This window comes from Pseudophryne corroboree (assembly GCF_028390025.1).
Source record: "Pseudophryne corroboree isolate aPseCor3 chromosome 3 unlocalized genomic scaffold, aPseCor3.hap2 SUPER_3_unloc_14, whole genome shotgun sequence".
Classification (NCBI taxonomy): Eukaryota; Metazoa; Chordata; class Amphibia; order Anura; family Myobatrachidae; genus Pseudophryne; species Pseudophryne corroboree.
This window is the reverse complement of record NW_026967502.1, coordinates 2,426,812-2,441,173: the sequence shown is the minus strand read 5'-3', so window position 1 is coordinate 2,441,173 and position 14,362 is coordinate 2,426,812. Positions and strand designations below refer to the sequence as shown.

Below are 14,362 nucleotides of genomic sequence, written 5' to 3'. Positions count from 1 at the left end.
TACCAGTCGGTTTATGTGTTCCCTCCTCTGCCTCTAATTCCAAAGGTACTGAGAATTGTGCGAAGGAGCGGAGTAAGAACGATGCTCGTGGTTCCAGAGTGGCCAAGAAGAGCTTGGTACCCGGAACTTCAAGAGATGCTCACAGAGGACCCATGGCCTCTACCGCTAAGACGGGACCTGCTCCAGCAGGGGCCCTGTCTATTCCAAGACTTACCGCGGCTGCGTTTGACGGCATGGCGGTTGAACACCGGATCCTGAAGGAAAAGGGTATTCCGGAGGAAGTCATCCCTACCCTGATCAAAGCCAGGAAGGATGTCACGGCAAAACATTATCACCGCATTTGGCGAAAATATGTTGCTTGGTGTGAGGCCAAAAAGGCCCCAACGGAGGAGTTTCAACTGGGTCGTTTTCTGCATTTCCTGCAAGCAGGAGTGAATATGGGCCTAAAATTAGGGTCCATTAAGGTACAGATTTCGTCTCTGTCAATTTTCTTCCAAAAAGAATTGGCTTCACTGCCTGAAGTTCAGACATTTGCGAAGTGCGTGCTGCATATTCAGCCCCCTTTTGTGCCTCCAGTGGCACCTTGGGATCTCAATGTGGTTTTGGGGTTCTTGAAATCACATTGGTTCGAGCCACTTAAAACCGTGGATTTGAAATATCTCACGTGGAAAGTGGTCATGCTGTTGGCCCTGGCTTCGGCCAGGCGTGTGTCAGAATTGGCGGCCTTATCTTGTAAAAGCCCTTATCTGATTTTCCATACGGATAGGGCAGAGTTGAGGACTCGTCCTCATTTTCTCCTGAAGGTGGTATCAGCTTTTCACTTGAACCAGCCTATTGTAGTGCCTGTGGCTACTAGGGACTTGGAGGATTCCAAGTTACTGGACGTGGTCAGGGCCCTGAGAATTTATGTTTCCAGGACGGCTGGAGTCAGGAAGACTGACTCGCTGTTTATCCTGTATGCATCCAACAAGCTGGGTGCTCCTGCTTCAAAGCAGACTATTGCTCGCTGTATTTGTAGCACTATTCAGCTTGCACATTCTGCGGTAGGACTGCCGCATCCTAAATCAGTGAAAGCCCATTCCACAAGGAAGGTGGGCTCATCTTGGGCGGCCGCCCGAGGGGTCTCGGCTTTACAACTTTGCCGAGCCGCGACTTGGTCAGGGTCAAATACTTTTGCAAAGTTTTACAAGTTTGACACCCTGGCTGACGAGGACCTGGAGTTCTCTCATTCGGTGTTGCAGAGTCATCCGCACTCTCCCCCCCGTTTGGGAGCTTTGGTATAATCCCCATGGTCCTTACGGAGTTCCCAGCATCCACTAGGATGTCAGAGAAAATAAGATTTTACTCACCGGTAAATCTATTTCTCGTAGTCCGTAGTGGATGCTGGGCGCCCATCCCAAGTGCGGATTGTCTGCATTACTTGTACATAGTTACTGTTAACTAAAACGGGTTATTGTTGAGAGCCATCTGTTCAGAGGCTCCATTGTTATCATACTGTTAACTGGGTTTAAAATCACGAGTTGTACGGTGTGATTGGTGTGGCTGGTATGAGTCTTACCCGGGATTCAAAAATCCTTCCTTATTGTGTCAGCTCTTCCGGGCACAGTATCCTAACTGAGGTCTGGAGGAGGGTCATAGGGGGAGGAGCCAGTGCACACCAGTTAGTCCTAAAGCTTTCTTTTAGTTGTGCCCAGTCTCCTGCGGAGCCGCTATTCCCCATGGTCCTTACGGAGTTCCCAGCATCCACTACGGACTAGGAGAAATAGATTTACCGGTGAGTAAAAATAAGAATTTACTTACCGATAATTCTATTTCTCGTAGTCCGTAGTGGATGCTGGGGACTCCGTAAGGACCATGGGGAATAGCGGCTCCGCAGGAGACTGGGCACAAAAGTAAAGCTTTAGAACTACCTGGTGTGCACTGGCTCCTCCCCCTATGACCCTCCTCCAAGCCTCAGTTAGGATAATGTGCCCGGACGAGCGTACACAATAAGGAAGGATTTTGAATCCCGGGTAAGACTCATACCAGCCACACCAATCACACCGTATAACTTGTGATCTAAACCCAGTTAACAGCATGATAACAGAGGAGCCTCTAGAAAAGATTGCTCACTACAGCAATAACCCGATTTTTTTGGTAACAATAACTATGTACCAGTATTGCAGACAATCCGCACTTGGGATGGGCGCCCAGCATCCACTACGGACTACGAGAAAAAGAATTATTGGTAAGTAAATTATTATTTTCTCTGACGTCCTAGTGGATGCTGGGGACTCCGTAAGGACCATGGGGATTATACCAAAGCTCCCAAACGGGCGGGAGAGTGCGGATGACTCTGCAGCACCAAATGAGAGAACTCCAGGTCCTCCTCAGCCAGGGTATCAAATTTGTAGAATTTTACAAACGTATTTGCTCCTGACCAAGTAGCTGCTCGGCAAAGTTGTAAGGCCGAGACCCCTTGGGCAGCCGCCCAAGATGAGCCCACCTTCCTTGTGAAGTGGGCATTTACAGATTTTTGGCTGTGGCAGGCCTGCCACAGAATGTGCCAGCTGAATTGTACTACAAATCCAACGAGCAATAGTCTGCTTAGAAGCAGGAGCACCCAGCTTGTTGGGTGCATACAGAATAAACAACGAGTCAGATTTTCTGACTCCATCCGTCCTGGAAACCTATATTTCCAGGGCCCTGACAACGTCTAGCAACTTGGAATCCTCCAAGTCCCTCGTAGCCGCAGGCACCACCATAGGTTGATTCAGGTGAAACGCTGAAAACCACCTTAGGGAGAAACTGAGGACGAGTCCTCAATTCCGCCCTGTCCGAATGGAAAATCAGATGAGAGCTTTTACAGGATAAAGCCGCCAATTCTGACACGCGCCTGGCCCAGGCCAGGGCCAACAGCATGACCACTTTTCATGTGAGATATTTTAACTCCACATATTTAAGTGGTTCAAACCAATGTGAGTTTTGGAACCCAAAAACTACATTGAGATCCCAAGGTGCCACTGGAGGCACAAAAGGAGGTTGTATATACAGTACCCCTTTTACAAACGTCTGAACTTCAGGGACTGAAGCCAGTTCTTTCTGGAAGAAAATCGACAGGGCCGAAATCTGAACCTTAATGGATCCTAATTTTAGGCCCATAGACACTCCTGTTTGCAGGAAATGCAGGAATCGACCCAGTTGAAATTCCTCCGTTGGGGCCTTAATGGCCTCGCACCACGCAACATATTTTCGCCAAATGCGGTGATAATGTTTTGCGGTTATATCCTTCCTGGCTTTGATCAGGATAGGAATGACTTCATCCGGAATGCCTTTCTCCTTCAGGATCCGGCGTTCAAACGCTCTGCCGTCAAAAGCAGCCGCGGTAAGTCTTGGAACAGACAGGGTCCTTGCTAGAGCAGGTCCCTTCTTAGAGGTAGAGGCCACGGATCCTCCGTGAGCATCTCTTGAAGTTCCGGTTACCAAGTCCTTCTTGGCCAATCCGGAGCCACGAATATAGTGCTTACTCCTCTCCATCTTATAATTCTCGGTACCTTGGGTATGAGAGGCAGAGGAGGGAACACATACACTGACTGGTACACCCACGGTGTTACCAGAGCGTCTACAGCTATTGCCTGAGGGTCCCTTGACCTGGCGCAATACCCGTCGAGTTTTATAATCATGTGGAAGACTTCTGGGTGAAGTCCCCACTCCTTCCGGGTGGAGGTCGTGTCTGCTGAGGAAGTCTGCTTCCCAGTTGTCCACTCCCGGAATGAATATTGCTGACAGTGCTATCACATGATTTTCCGCCCAGCGAAGAATCCTTGCAGCTTCCGCCATTGCCCTCCTGCTTCTTGTGCCACCCTGTCTGTTTACGTGGGTGACTGCCGTGATGTCCGAATGGATCAACACCAGATGACCTTGAAGCAGAGGTCTTGCTGAGCTTAGAGCATTGTAAATGGCCCTTAGCTTCAGGATATTTATGTGAAGTGATGTCTCCAGGCTTGACCATAAGCCCTGGAAATTCCTTCCCTGTGTGACTGCTCCCCAGCCTCGCAGGCTGGCATCCGTGATCACCAGGACCCAGTCCTGAATGCCGAATCTGCGGCCCTCTAGAAGATGAGCACTCTGCAACCACCACAGGAGAGACACCCTTGTCCTTGGTGACAGGGTTATCCGCTGATGCATCTGAGGATGCGACCCGGACCATTTATCCAGCAGGTCCCACTGGAAAGTTCTTGAGTGGAAACTGCCGAATGGGATTGCTTCGTAAGAAGCCACCATTTTTCTCAGAACCCTTTCATTGATGTACTGAGACTTGGCTCGGTTATAGGAGGTTCCCGACTAGCTTGGATAACTCCCTGACTTTCTCCTCCGGGAGAAACACCTTTTTCTGGACTGTGTCCAGGATCATCCCTAGGAACAGAAGATGAGTCGTCAGAATCAGCTGCGATTTTGGAATATTGAGAATCCAATCGTGCTGCCGCAACACTACCTGAGATAGTGCTACACCGACCTCCAACTGTTCCTTGGATCATACCCTTATCAGGGGATCGTCCAAGTAAGGGATAACTAAAATTCCCTTCCTTCGAAGGAGTATCATCATTTCGGCCATTACCTTGGTAAAGACCCGGGGTGCCGTGGACCATCCATATGGCAGTGTCTGAAACTGATAGTGACAGTTCTGTACCACAAACCTGAGGTACCCTTGGTGAGAAGAGTAATTTGGGACATGAAGGTAAGCATCCTTGATGTCCCGAGACATCATGTAGTCCCCTTCTTCCAGGTTCGCAATCACTGCTCTGAGTGACTCAATCTTGAATTTGAACCTCCGTATGTAAGTGTTCAAGATTTTAGATTTAGAATCGGTCTCACCGAGCCGTCCGGCTTCGGTACCACAACAGTGTGGAATAATACCCCGTTCCCTGTTGCAGGAGGGGTACCTTGATTATCACCTGCTGGGAATACAGCTTGTGAATGGCTTCCCAAACTGCCTCCCTGTCAGAGGGAGACGTCGGTAAAGCCGACTTTAGGAAACGGCGAGGGGGGGACGTCTCGAATTCCAATTTGTTGAGACGGGCCCCCACCGTGCCTGAGCTTGTAAAGCCCTAGCGTCATAATGAGGGCTTGGCAGAGGCAGGAGAGGGCTTCTGTTCCTGGGAACTGGCTGATTTCTGCAGCCTTTTTCCTCTCCCTCTGTCACGGGCAGAAATGGGGAACCCTTTGCCCGCTTGCCAACGAAAAGACTGCGCCTGATAATACGGCGTCTTCTTATGTTGAGAGGCGACCTGGGGTACAAACGTGGATTTCCCAGCTGTTGCCGTGGCCACGAGGTCTAAAAGACCGACCCCAAATGACTCCTCCCCTTTATAAGGCAATACTTCCAATTGCCGTTTGGAATCCGCCTCACCTGACCACTGTCGTGTCCATAATCTACTGGCAGAAATGGACAACGCACTTAGACTTGATGCCAGTCGGCAAATATTCCGCTGTGCATCACGCATATATAGAAATGCATCTTTCAAATGCTCTATAGGCCATAAAATACTGTCCCTATCTAGGGTATCAATATTTTCAGTCAGGGAATCCGACCACGCCAACCCAGCACTGCACATCCAAGCTGAGGCGATTGCTGGTCGTAGTATAACACCAGTATGTGTGTAAATACATTTTAGGATACCCTCCTGCTTTCTATCAGCAGGATCCTTAAGGGCGGCCATCTCAGGAGAGGGTAGAGCCCTTGTTCTTACAAGTGTGTGAGCGCCTTATCCCCCCTAGGGGGTGTTTCCCAACGTACCCTAACCTCTGGCGGGAAAGGATATAATGCCAATAACATTTTAGAAATTATCAGTTGTTATCGGGGGAAACCCACGCATCATCACACACCTCATTTAATTTCTCAGATTCAGGAAAACTACAGGTAGTTTTTCCTCCCCGAACATAATACCCCTTTTTGGTGGTACTCGTATTATCAGAAATGTGTAAAACATTTTTCATTGCCTCAATCATGTAACGTGTGGCCCTACTGGAAGTCACGTTTGTCTCTTCACCGTCGACACTGGAGTCAGTATCCGTGTCGGCGTCTGTATCTGCCATCTGAGGTAACGGGCGCTTTAGAGCCCCTGACGGCCCATGAGACGTCTGGACAGGCACAAGCTGAGTAGCCGGCTGTCTCATGTCAACCACTGTCTTTTATACAGAGCTGACACTGTCACGTAATTCCTTCCAACAGTTCATCCACTCAGGTGTCGACCCCCTAGGGGGTGACATCACTATTACAGGCAATCTGCTCCGTCTCCACATCATTTTTCTCCTCATACATGTCGACACAAACGTACCGACACACAGCACACACACAGGGAATGCTCTGATAGTGGACAGGACCCCACTAGCCCTTTGGGGAGACAGAGGGAGAGTTTGCCAGCACACACCAGAGCGCTATATATATACAGGGATAACCTTATATAAGTGTTTTTCCCCTTATAGCTGCTGTATTTTTAATACTGCGCCTAATTAGTGCCCCCCTCTCTTTTTTAACCCTTTCTGTAGTGTAGTGACTGCAGGGGAGAGCCAGGGAGCTTCCCTCCAACGGAGCTGTGAGGGAAAATGGCGCCAGTGTGCTGAGGAGATAGGCTCCGCCCCCTTCTCGGCGGCCTTATCTCCCGTTTTTCTGTGTATTCTGGCAGGGGTTAAATTCATCCATATAGCCCAGGAGCTATATGTGATGCATTTTTTGCCATCCAAGGTGTTTTTATTGCTGCTCAGGGCGCCTCCCCCCCCAGCGCCCTGCACCCTCAGTGACCGGAGTGTGAAGTGTGCTGAGAGCAATGGCGCACAGCTGCAGCGCTGTGCGCTACCTTGTTGAAGACAGGACGTCTTCTGCCGCCGATTTTCCGGACCTCTTCTGTCTTCTGGCTCTGTAAGGGGGCTGGCGGCGCGGCTCTGGGACCTATCCATGGCTGGGCCTGTGATCGATCCCTCTGGAGCTAATGTCCAGTAGCCTAAGAAGCCCAATCCACTCTGCACGCAGGTGAGTTCGCTTCTTCTCCCCTTAGTCCCTCGATGCAGTGAGCCTGTTGCCAGCAGGTCTCACTGAACATAAAAAACTTTTCACTAAGCAGCTCAGGAGAGCCACCTAGTGTGCACCCTTCTCGTTCGGCACAAAAATCTAACTGAGGCTTGGAGGAGGGTCATAGGGGGAGGAAGTCATTGAAATCTCTGTACGGGGTGACGGTAACCCTATCTTTCCCTATACTACGGGGTTACCGTCACCCCGTACAGAGATTTCAATGGGATAAGGAGCCGGTTTTACAGAAAAATCCGGCAGGACTGAAAATAAACACAAAAGGAGCTGTAAACATTACTAATCCTTTTCTTTTTTACAGGTATTGCACTACAGTATTGCAACATTTAAATTGTTGCAAAATAGAATACATATTGTCACAAGCGCCTTGTTTTAGTATCTATTTGAATTGTTTATTTTTATTCAGGGCAGCTAAAACACTTAAATCCCGGCAACAGCGCGGTTATTCTCATTTCTAATCATAGGGGGAGGAGCCAGTGCACACCAGGTAGTTCTAAAGCTTTACTTTTGTGCCCAGTCTCCTGCGGAGCCGCTATTCCCCATGGTCCTTACGGAGTCCCCAGCATCCACTAGGACGTCAGAGAAATCTTATTTTCCATAATGTATTTTATTTCCAGCAGATGGACACACAAGCAGGAATATCTCAGAAGGACAACTAATGTTATCCCCGGATTGTGACATAAAAGATAATGACAGTAGACAGGATTCTCCAGGAGATAATCCCATTACCCCAATTATACATCCAGCTCTATCAGCTGATCCCCCTGATCCTGGGAAATGTTCTCCTGATCACTCTGATATTGGTGCATCTGTTACAGCTCTGACAGTAGATACAGAGTTTCCATGTTCTATAGATGCCAAATGTTTTACACAGAACACAAAGCCTATTACCCATCATCCAGCTAAGGCAGGTAAGAGGCCACTGATATGTTCTGAGTGTGGGAAATGTTTTACAAAGAAATCAGCTCTTGTTACACATCACAGAAGTCACACAGGTGAGAAGCCGTTTTCCTGTTCTGAGTGTGGGAAATGTTTTACACAGAAATCAGCTCTTGTTACACATCAGAGAAGTCACACAGGTGTGAAGCCGTTTTCCTGTTCTGAGTGTGGGAAATGTTTTGCATTGAAATCAGTTCTTGTTAAACATCAGAATAGTCACTCAGGTGAGAAGCCGTTTTCCTGTTATGAGTGTGGGAAATGTTTTGCATGCAACTCAAATCTTGCTACACATCAGAGAAGTCACACAGGTGAGAAGCCGTTTTCCTGTTCTGAGTGTGGGAAATGTTTTGCACGCAACTCAAATCTTGCTACACATCAGAGAAATCACACAGGTGAGAAGCCGTTTTCCTGTTCTGAGTGTGGGAAATGTTTTGCATGGAAATCAGATCTTGTTACACATCAGAGAAGTCACACAGGTGAGAAGCCGTTTTCCTGTTCTGAGTGTGGGAAATGTTTTACAAAGAAATCAGCTCTTGTTACACATCAGAGAAGTCACACAGGTGAGAAGCCGTTTTCCTGTTCTGAGTGTGGGAAATGTTTTACACAGAAATCAGTTCTTGTTACACATCAGAGAAGTCACACAGGTGTGAAGCCGTTTTCCTGTTCTGAGTGTGGGAAATGTTTCGCATTTAAATCAGTTCTTGTTAAACATCAGAATAGTCACTCAGGTGAGAAGCCGTTTTCCTGTTCTGAGTGTGGGAAATGGTTTACACAGAAATCATCTCTTGTTACACATCAGAGAAGTCACACAGGTGAGAAGCCGTATTCCTGTTCTGAGTGTGGGAAATGTTTCACACAGAAATCACATCTTGTTACACATCAGAGATGTCACACAGGTGAGAAGCCATTTTCATGCTGTGAGAGAAATAAATCCGCTCTTGTTGAACACATTAGACATTACCCAAGTACGGAACCATTTAAATCTTCTGGAGTATAATCATCACTGTCGTCCAATGTTCCTCAAGGGTGAATCCTATCTCCTATGCTTTATAAAATATACATGCTACCACTGGGTGATATAATCAGACGTCATGGCCTGGTCTACCACTGCTATGCAGATGACCTGCTTTTTGCTCCATGTACTGAGAACCTAATACCAATAAATGGTTGTCTAGCTGAGCGCCAGGGGTGGATGATGCCAGTTGGCTATGACTCAGTCTTTGTGAAACATAATAGAAGCTCACCAACAAAGGACAAGACTACAGCTTTACCAACCATCTGGATTTATGCTTTGGTGTTCAGAATCGCAAAATACTGAACGTGTGCTGAATCTTTGTGTTGTCCTAGTATGTGGCTGACACAGACATCAGGTATCTGCCACATACAAATCCTCATTCTTCCATCTGTGGACCATAGCCAGAATCAAACACTTGATTCCCTCGGAAGTTCATAGACTACTGCAATGCCATCTACTTGGGTCACCCAGCAAAATAATTACAGAGCTTGCAGATAGTACATAATGCAGCAGCCAAGCTGTTACCTAACCAGCCCGTTCCTGCCACATAACACCCATTCTCTGCTCCCTTCACCGGCTGCCTGTAAGATGACAAATCTATTTCATAATTGGCTAACTGACCTTCCCAGCCCAACATTACATGGTCCAAGGTGCTAGAAGCAGCTTCTGCCTCCTTACTGCCCTGCTTGCTTGCTTCTACAGATGAAGGACTGTTACCAGCAGTACCAAGAATCTCCTGTCATTCATTTAAGGGTCAAATTTTTAACTTTGCAGCCCTTACCATGGAACGTACTGCCTTGCACAGTCCAAGAGACCACCACTCTAGAGAACGTCACAAATAGACTGATGACTGCTACTCACGCTTTTCATTAATGTACCTCTATTTACTTCCTAAATAATACATCCTAAATGCTTAGGTCTTTTTTCTGCTGTTTATTTTGTATCTTGTGCTTTGTGTAAATGTGAATGTCTAATACCAGTTTGCACAATCTGTATTGCTGCACGACAATATGGCGGCCATTGGAACATGTTTTCACTTCTAGTTTGCCTAACTTGTTGCAGACACTCATCTTGATCAGGAGTGCTGAGTGTTTTCAGATACAAGATCCTATCTATATATACCCTGTATATTATAATGTGCATTAGAGTCACCCGGGTTACATCTGCAGTGGTTTGTTGTATGTTACATCTATATGGTGCGGATACTCCTCTGTATGATCTCATAATAAAAGCTTTTGTTTGCATCTAATTATTACATTAAATCTTTTATTTTTTTATCTGTTTTATATTCCCGTCTGAGTAATTACGCCATAATGTCTAATCTCGGAGTGGACCCCAGAAGATGTAAAGAAACCGTGTAAGTTTTCCATCATTCTGTTTCGTGTAATCATACAGGTAAGTGATGGCACGGTGGTCACTGACCGTCACATTCAGGTGGTATAATGGAAGTGGGACTGTCTGGGCTTATTCTAGTCTACTGCAGAAATAAAAAAAAATCAGCCCATAGATCAAGCTTGGTCGGACAAGACAGAAGCCACATTAATGGTGGCACATCGTATAGGCTGAGGACCCATGTTTCTGCTATATATGGAATAACTCCCTCTTCACCCACAAAAACCTTCCCTTCACCATTCACAATGTCCACCATTGCCCCTTCAGAAGGGACACAACTTTCCTTTGCTTGTTCCACCTCCTCCTCTACAGAGCCCAGGACCATCTCCATGACCATGTCATGTTTATCTGGAGTCCAGGCATCTGGGAGGTTCATGGCCTGAGATGACCACAGACCCACCAGGTAGTGGGCAAGAAAAATCCACAGCCTCCTGAGGAACTGGAAAGTCCAAGGATCCACCCCACATGAGGCAGAGAAGGGACAACCACAGGGACTGGCTCAACAATTTCCTTCCTAAAAGCTGCTCTTTACCCAGTTTGGTACCTGGGGGATCCCACTCCAATTTCCCTTGAGAGTCCTTACTAATCCTTTCTGAGCCTACTAGCTCCTTCCTCTTCCAACCACTCCTCCTTTTTAAGCTTTTCACCACCTGCTGTGTGAGTTCCATCCAACCACTCCTCCTCTCCTTGTCTCATTGGTGTAGCAACCCCCTTCTCCCCTCCACACTGATTCACTGCAGTTAAGCTGTGAGGCTTGCTGCTAGCAGTACTCACTGCTCAGCACACACACTCACATGATTACACAGCTGTGCCAGATATACTGTCTCACTGACAACCAGGACGAGACACTCCCAGAAAGGCATGTATGTATGAGTACGGAGAGAGTGGGTGCAGTGGGGCTGCATCACTGACAGCCAGGACGAGACACTCCCAGAAAGGCATGTATGTATGAGTACGGAGAGAGTGGGCGCAGTGGGGCTGCATCACTGACACCCAGGACGAGACACTCCCAGAAAGGCATGTATGTATGAGTACAGAGAGAGTGGGAGCAGTGGGGCTGCATGACTGACCAGGACGAGACACTCCCAGAAAGGCATGTATGTATGAGTACGGAGAGAGTGGGAGCAGTGGGGCTGCATCACTGACACCCAGGACGAGACACTCCCAGAAAGGCATGTATGTATGAGTACGGAGAGAGTGGGAGCAGTGGGGCTGCATCACTGACACCCAGGACGAGACACTCCCAGAAAGGCATGTATGTATGAGTACAGAGAGAGTGGGAGCAGTGGGGCTGCATCACTGACACCCAGGACGAGACACTCCCAGAAAGGCATGTATGTATGAGTACGGAGAGAGTGGGCGCAGTGGGGCTGCATCACTGACAGCCAGGACGAGACACTCCCAGAAAGACATGTATGTATGAGTACAGAGAGAGTGGGAGCAGTGGGGCTGCATGACTGACACCCAGGACGAGACACTCCCAGAAAGGCATGTATGTATGAGTACGGAGAGAGTGAGAGCAGTGGGGCTGCATCACTGACAGCCAGGACGAGACACTCCCAGAAAGGCATGTATGTATGAGTACAGAGAGAGTGGGAGCAGTGGGGCTGCATCACTGACACCCAGGACGAGACACTCCCAGAAAGGCATGTATGTATGAGTACGGAGAGAGTGGGAGCAGTGGGGCTGCATGACTGACAGCCAGGACGAGACACTCCCAGAAAGGCATGTATGTATGAGTACGGAGAGAGTGGGAGCAGTGGGGCTGCATGACTGACAGCCAGGACGAGACACTCCCAGAAAGGCATGTATGTATGAGTACGGAGAGAGTGGGAGCAGTGGGGCTGCATGACTGACAACCAGGACGAGACACTCCCAGAAAGGCATGTATGTATGAGTACGGAGAGACTGGGAGCAGTGGGGCTGCATGACTGACCAGGATGAGACACTCCCAGAAAGGCATGTATGTATGAGTACGGAGAGAGTGGGAGCAGTGGGGCTGCATCACTGACAACCAGGACGAGACACTCCCAGAAAGGCATGTATGTATGAGTACGGAGAGAGTGGGTGCAGTGGGGCTGCATGACTGACCAGGACGAGACACTCCCAGAAAGGCATGTATGTATGAGTACAGAGAGAGTGGGAGCAGTGGGGCTGCATCACTGACACCCAGGACGAGACACTCCCAGAAAGGCATGTATGTATGAGTACAGAGAGAGTGGGAGCAGTGGGGCTGCATGACTGACAGCCAGGACGAGACACTCCCAGAAAGGCATGTATGTATGAGTACGGAGAGAGTGGGCGCAGTGGGGCTGCATCACTGACCACCAGGATGAGACACTCCCAGAAAGGCATGTATGTATGAGTACAGAGAGAGTGGGAGCAGTGGGGCTGCATCACTGACACCCAGGACAAGACAATCCCAGAAAGGCATGTATGTATGAGTACGGAGAGACTGGGAGCAGTGGGGCTGCATCACTGACAGCCAGGACGAGACACTCCCAGAAAGGCATGTATGTATGAGTACAGAGAGAGTGGGAGCAGTGGGGCTGCATGACTGACAGCCAGGACGAGACACTCCCAGAAAGGCATGTATGTATGAGTACGGAGAGAGTGGGAGCAGTGGGGCTGCATCACTGACCACCAGGATGAGACACTCCCAGAAAGGCATGTATGTATGAGTACAGAGAGAGTGGGAGCAGTGGGGCTGCATCACTGACAACCAGGATGAGACACTCCCAGAAAGGCATGTATGTATGAGTACAGAGAGAGTGGGAGCAGTGGGGCTGCATCACTGACCACCAGGATGAGACACTCCCAGAAAGGCATGTATGTATGAGTACAGAGAGAGTGGGAGCAGTGGGGCTGCATCACTGACAACCAGGATGAGACACTCCCAGAAAGGCATGTATGTATGAGTACAGAGAGAGTGGGAGCAGTGGGGCTGCATCACTGACACCCAGGACGAGACACTCCCAGAAAGGCATGTATGTATGAGTACGGAGAGAGTGGGTGCAGTGGGGCTGCATGACTGACCAGGACGAGACACTCCCAGAAAGGCATGTATGTATGAGTACAGAGAGAGTGGGCGCAGTGGGGCTGCATCACTGACAGCCAGGACGAGACACTCCCAGAAAGGCATGTATGTATGAGTACAGAGAGAGTGGGAGCAGTGGGGCTGCATGACTGACCAGGACGAGACACTCCCAGAAAGGCATGTATGTATGAGTACGGAGAGAGTGGGCGCAGTGGGGCTGCATCACTGACCAGGACGAGACACTCCCAGAAAGACATGTATGTATGAGTACGGAGAGAGTGGGCGCAGTGGGGCTGCATCACTGACCAGGACGAGACACTCCCAGAAAGGCATGTATGTATGAGTACAGAGAGAGTGGGCGCAGTGGGGCTGCATCACTGACAGCCAGGACGAGACACTCCCAGAAAGACATGTATGTATGAGTACGGAGAGAGTGGAAGCAGTGGGGCTGCATCACTGACACCCAGGACGAGACACTCCCAGAAAGGCATGTATGTATGAGTACAGAGAGAGTGGGAGCAGTGGGGCTGCATGACTGACCAGGACGAGACACTCCCAGAAAGGCATGTATGTATGAGTACAGAGAGAGTGGGCGCAGTGGGGCTGCATCACTGACAGCCAGGACGAGACACTCCCAGAAAGGCATGTATGTATGAGTACAGAGAGAGTGGGAGCAGTGGGGCTGCATGACTGACCAGGACGAGACACTCCCAGAAAGGCATGTATGTATGAGTACGGAGAGAGTGGGCGCAGTGGGGCTGCATCACTGACAGCCAGGACGAGACACTCCCAGAAAGGCATGTATGTATGAGTACGGAGAGAGTGGGCGCAGTGGGGCTGCATCACTGACACCCAGGACGAGACACTCCCAGAAAGACATGTATGTATGTGTACAGAGAGAGTGGGCGCAGTGGGG

The 14,362-nt window shown here is 49.0% G+C and overlaps 1 protein-coding gene across 3 annotated transcripts in view; it reads left to right on the top strand.

Moving 5' to 3' along the window:
* The window catches only part of LOC134983386 (zinc finger protein ZFP2-like), a 43,095-nt gene extending 32,850 nt beyond the window's left edge, over nucleotides 1–10,245 (top strand). For 2 of the 3 annotated variants that reach the window (XM_063949085.1, XM_063949086.1), the window contains exon 6: nucleotides 7,681–10,245. In XM_063949085.1, coding sequence (XP_063805155.1) covers nucleotides 7,681–8,999 — 1,319 coding nt within the window. In that variant the 3' untranslated portion in view covers nucleotides 9,000–10,245. The remainder of the gene's footprint in view (nucleotides 1–7,680) is intronic. The other variant, XM_063949087.1, reaches the window with a different exon arrangement.
* Nucleotides 10,246–14,362: the final 4,117 nt, after the last annotated feature.